This window comes from Solanum pennellii, chromosome 5, assembly GCF_001406875.1.
Source record: "Solanum pennellii chromosome 5, SPENNV200".
Lineage (NCBI taxonomy): Eukaryota > Viridiplantae > Streptophyta > Magnoliopsida > Solanales > Solanaceae > Solanum > Solanum pennellii.
In genome coordinates this window covers 72,855,480-72,861,240 of record NC_028641.1, presented here as the reverse complement: position 1 = coordinate 72,861,240, position 5,761 = coordinate 72,855,480, and the positions used below count along the sequence as shown (strand labels likewise).

Here is a 5,761-nt window from a genome sequence, read left to right as displayed (position 1 = left end):
TATATATATATATATATATATATATATATATATAATAAAATATGTCTAATCATGTAAAAGAAATACAAAACAAATAATAAAAACTTATATGACTATAAAAATTCTCAAATTCAAAGGCATTATGATATAAAGATAAATTAAATGAGTAACTTACCTAATTCATATAGAATGGCACTCAATGGAGAGCAACCAGGACCTCCCGTAAACCAATAAATAAGTGGATCGATTTTAGAATTAGATTGTGACTTTATGAAATAATAGAAGAGTTGCACCTCATTTGCTTCACCTACCCCTATATACCTGATTAATTAATTTAAGAATCATCAATATAATAAAATCATGTTTCTTGCATTATCAAAAAGAAATTGTAACATAATAGAATTTTAAAAAAAATGAGCTCATATTATACCTAACCTTGAAATGATTAAAAAAATAATAAGGGTATGATACTTCTTCGTTCAATAATAGTTGTTCATAATTGATTTGACATACTCTTTAAGAAATAAGAAATAATAAGGGTAATATCACTATATTATTTTTTGATTTTATTAAAAATTTAATGTTTTGAAAAATGTGATAGATGATAAATAATAATAACAAAGTAAAATAAATTCAAAAGGTAAACTATCTCTTAATTTTTTAAATTGAACAAATATTTCTAATATATTACTGTTGTTAAATGGAAAGAATATTAACTTTTTAAACTTGATAATACAAATTTAACATTTTGGTCGTCTTCTACAATACTATGGTCATTAAATACCATAAATCATATCCTCCATATTTTCCTAATACTAATAAAGTTGGATGATGCACTTTTGGGAAAAATTATGGAGTACTAAATTATTGAAAGATATATAAACAATTTATAATAAAAATAAATTTATTTATATTTTAAAATTCAAAAAATATATATAAATTAAGACGAAATTGAGATATTTTGTAATAAAGTAACCCTATGTATTGACAGTAGATCCATTAATATAAAATATGAGAAAAGTAAGTATGCTGTAAATTATTTTAAAAGTAGTGGTGATCTCGATCTTGCTTCGGTAAATTAACGAGGAACGGTAAATTAATGAGGAAGCTTAAAGAATACAATTTAGTAAGCATGTCATAAATATTTTGTTTATTTTTACTTTTTTATAACATTAAATAAATATTTAACTCGAAAATCAAAAAATGATTCAATATTTTGTTTATATTTTTATCATCTAAGTCAACCTGTCAATGGAGGAACCAAGACTAGATATTTTATTTTATAGTTACAATCAAACATTATTATTATTATTATTATTATTATTATTATTATTATTATTATTATTATTGTTAGTAATAATAATAATAATAATAAAATAATTTAAAAATAACTTAAAAATAAAAACATTTCCATGTTAAATACAAAAGCTATTGAGGAAATAATATTTTGCCTCTAATAACAGATTAGTGAATGAAATACTTTCTCAATTTACTTTTATTTGTACATTTTCAATTGACATGAATATTATTCATAATTTAGAAAATAGATAATTAATATCTACTTTGATACGTTAATGTGAATATATATCTTGTTTTAGAATATACAATGAATAAATAAAAGTAAACGAAGAAAATAATAAATTAAAATTACCCGGTTTCAAGTTGAAATGGAAGAGGTCCTTCAAATCCAGGAAGATACTTGACAGGTGAACCAGCAAGAACAAAAAGTGGATATACAAAAATTATCAAAACAACGTAAAGTGAACACTTCATCTTCGAGTATTTCATTTTTTTTTCTCTAGTTGAGAATGGAAAATATTGAATCGTATCTCCTTTTTTTTTTTTTTTTAATTTTAGCCTCACCCTCTCGAATACATATGGTGGATTTGACTGGACAAGAAATAAAATTTCCTTGGTATATATAATATATATTACAAGACAAGTGGTACTGAACTTCATGGGTCTCAATTTTGCTAATAAATAATTAATTAATGGCTGCTTTTGTGCATATACTATACTATATTATAGAGGGGCATTAATAATTGGTCCTAAAATATCATGATCATGTGAGGCTACATGAACGTTATTGATTTCTTAATAAGGTTATTACAGAAGTCGATGTATCATAACATTTTTTTAGTTTAATTATCCAGACTTCACAATGAATTAGGTCGATTAATTCAATTTTTATATATAATTTTTTGGATAGTGATTTGAAAATTTTACATTAGGTCAGTCTCAGATGAAATCTGAGTAAGGTGAGATATAGGGTAATTTGAAAAAGGATTGGTGATAATGTCTAAAAGCATGGGCTGATTTTTCTTTTAGCTAAGACATTAAGGAGCTCGTAAGGTTTTTTCGAAAGTAAATTCGAGTGCGTAGAATTCCTAATGATTGGCACGGTTCCTGGTGGGATGTCTCCACTATTGGTTTGTATTCCATGCAATTCATAGATATACTAATAGTTTGTATGAGTTGTTTTCAATATGTGTTATTAAAATCAGAAATTATTGATTTTAATAAATTATTCAGAAACACGAAATAACTGAAATTTATAGAATCAGTAAGAGAGATGAATAGAAATTTGATTCACAAAAATTAAAATCTGTAAAAACGTACCAGAATCTGAAAAAACCTTTTAAATTGGAAAAAGATCAAGTCCACTGAACTCACAGTGCTTAAGGAAATTATTCCCCTCTAGTATCCGAAGTTTGATTTGGAATATAACCTCTTATGGTAAAATGATCTTAATCAGCAGAGTGTAGATACCAAAAACTCTACTGTCAGCGAATCAATCCACAGCAGAAAAGTACACAAAGAAAAATGTATGCAGAAGAAGAAGAAGAAGATCAGAAAATTCGTTCGAAAATATTCTGAAGAATAAGAGGTATTTATAGGCAACAAGAATATGTTCTGAAAGGTTGCAACCCTTTCAAAATTCACACGACCATTAATGAAAGTTTGCAACCTTTCAAATGGTACTGACTATTCCTGAAATTTGCAACGTTCGAGTTATTCAACTAAAAAGTTGAAACATTTCGGTTAATTTTCAACTTCTGTCATCAACTAATTAATTGAAAACATTTTTGGCCATTTAATTAAATAAATAAATAAAACAAACTTTGTCCAAAAAATAATCTCTCGATCATTTGCCAAAGCCGAAGCCGAAACAAGCGAACGACGACGACGGCGCGAGGGGGGGGTCCCTCTTTCCAACCCTTTTAACAATTAATAAGAGTGTTTCTATATTTTAACTCTCCTATTTTCTTTCCATCACCGATGAGGGACATATGCCTTTTCATTAAAGCATAAGAGGACTTTTCAAGTTCTCAACTTTTCAAATTCCTCTCCTTCCCTCTATTTTCCATCAATTCTTGCTACATACCCAACAATATCATATTTGGTTTGGAGATATACATTAATGATCGACTCAGATATTATGACAGTACACTAGCTAATATTAGTTGACTTACGTACTACACATTACAACAAAAATGACCATTAACAGTATTTAATTCTTAATTGTTGCTAAATATGTATTTTTAATGGCAATTTTCACTCTTTGTATATGTCCGTAAAGCCTTTAGCGACATTGGTTCTAATGACACTTAACTAATGCCGGTAAAGACTTTAACACTTTTTATTAGTGTCACTATTTAATGCCGCCAAAAATTATTTTTATTATAGTGACATCAGTACATTAACGGTTTGTGTATATCGAAATTTACTTCTTTATAGTGGGATAGTTACATGTTTGTCCATGAATGGCTAGATTTCTCTTTGAATGATGGTATAGTTCTTGTGCAGACCAATTTTGCATGTTATACTGTGAATGATGTTCTAGGGATCTTTGATGGTTTAGTTTACTTAGAAATGTGTGATGAATATGTATGGCTTGTTATGCTGAGGTTATTCACGTTTATTATGTATATATCGACTAAAAGTGAAAACTTAGAGTTCAGATTATGTTATATTGGTGATTATTAAAATGTATTGTTATTGATAATGAGGGATTTGAGACAAGATGATTTAGTAGGAATCTTGCGTGTGGTCTACTAAGAGGGCTCAAGGATTAGGGTGTTGGCACGAGAACTTGAGGAAGAGTAGTATATTGATTAACAGAGTAGGAACGACTTTCTATTTGAAAAATCTCTATGTAATAGAGGTAAGATTATAATCTAAATGAGGGTAAAATCATCCAGACGTTGAGTTGACAACGGAAGAGAGTGGAGTGACTTGAGATAGACCATCTGAGTTTTAAGATAGTTTGAATTGTAACATATAATTGTAGTAAAAAAATTTATCCTAAAATAAAAGGATTAATCAATAAATAAATAAATTTTATTACTGTTGTAAAGAAAGCTCAGAATATAAGAAGAAAAAGACAAGAAGTATAAGATAGAGGAGATAATTTTCTTATTCAAGTGTATACAATGGTGAAGGATATCTCTATTTGTAGTGTTGAGATATCATAGTCAAAGGTCACCTTGGAATTATACATAGTTATCATCAAGGTTCATATCACCTTGGAATCTTATCACATTGGAAACACTAATACATGAATCCAATTAATTGTTGGATAACTCTAATGGATCATCCACATAACACAATAGATTTATAACACTCCCCCTTGGATGTCCATAGATAATGTGCCTCGTTAAAACCTTACTAGGAAAAACCCTGTGGGAAAAAATTCTAGTGAAGGAAAAAGAGTACACATATCTTTTGATACGCACTATTTGTTGCCTCATTAAAAACCTTGCCAGGAAAACCTAGTGGGAAAAAACCTCAGTCAAGGGAAAAAGAGTGCAACGCGTATTATACTCCCCTGATTAAAACATCACTTAATTTCTTGTGATGATGTCTCCAATCTTCGTACATTGTGGTTGTTATATTCTTTTTCAAAGAAAAACCACACATTTCTTGAATATGGTGTGTCATTTATCTCAACCAGACGCACTTTCGACTTGCTTCATGGAGGACTTTTATTTCTGCATAGCAACATTTGCTTCATTGATCGCCACGATATTATTGTGCCTCCACATGCAAACACATAGCGTGCTTGAGATGGAGCTTTATGCGGATCAGATAAATATTCTGCATCTGCATAACCAATCAATTTTGTCTTGGATTCCTCAAAATAGAATAAACCCATAACTATGGTCCTTCGAGGATATTCAATCATGTGCTCAACACTATTTTAATGTCCTTTTATCGGGGAGAAACTGAATCTTGCCAGTAAATTTACTGCAAAATAAATATCTGGTCAAATATTGTTTGTAAGTTTCATCATCAAGAAACTCTTCATCCTTCTTTTGAGATTAAACCGAATCATCATGTATGTCAAGTGATCTCATAATCATTAGGGTACTCAACGAATGAGATTTATCCATATAAAATTGCATCAAAACTTTTCAGTGTATGTGCACTGTTAGACAAATATTTCATTTGTCAAATTGTTAATCTGTAGGTCAAGACAAAATTTTGTCTTACCAAGACCTTTTCATAAATATACAAGGACAATTAGGGTCATTCTTTTGTATCCTTTTTCTTCCTTGACTATTTCAATCCATATAAGGATTCTTGAAACTTTATTGAAAAAGTTTCTTTCAAACTCTTATATGCTTCAGACACCTCGATGTTTCAAGGATTTTCATATAACCTTCATTGTCTAGCTAGACATTACAATTATTCATTACATGCATTCAAGTTTTTTCATATGTTGCCATATCAAAACAAACCTCATTGCATCCACCAAAGGAGAAAACATCTCCAATAATGT

The 5,761-nt window shown here is 28.9% G+C and overlaps 1 protein-coding gene across 2 annotated transcripts in view; it reads right to left on the bottom strand.

The window, feature by feature from the left end:
* Positions 1-3,111, bottom strand: part of LOC107018611 (serine carboxypeptidase-like 13) — a 9,804-nt gene extending 6,693 nt beyond the window's left edge. Inside the window, exons 1-2 of one of the 2 annotated variants that reach the window (XM_027917327.1) lie at positions 1,631-3,111; positions 155-300 (exon numbers count right to left, since the gene is read on the bottom strand). In XM_027917327.1, coding sequence (XP_027773128.1) covers positions 155-300; positions 1,631-1,938 — 454 coding nt within the window. In that variant the 5' untranslated portion in view covers positions 1,939-3,111. The remainder of the gene's footprint in view (positions 1-154; positions 301-1,630) is intronic. The other variant, XM_015219136.2, reaches the window with a different exon arrangement.
* Between the last annotated feature and the right edge of the window lie 2,650 nt (positions 3,112-5,761).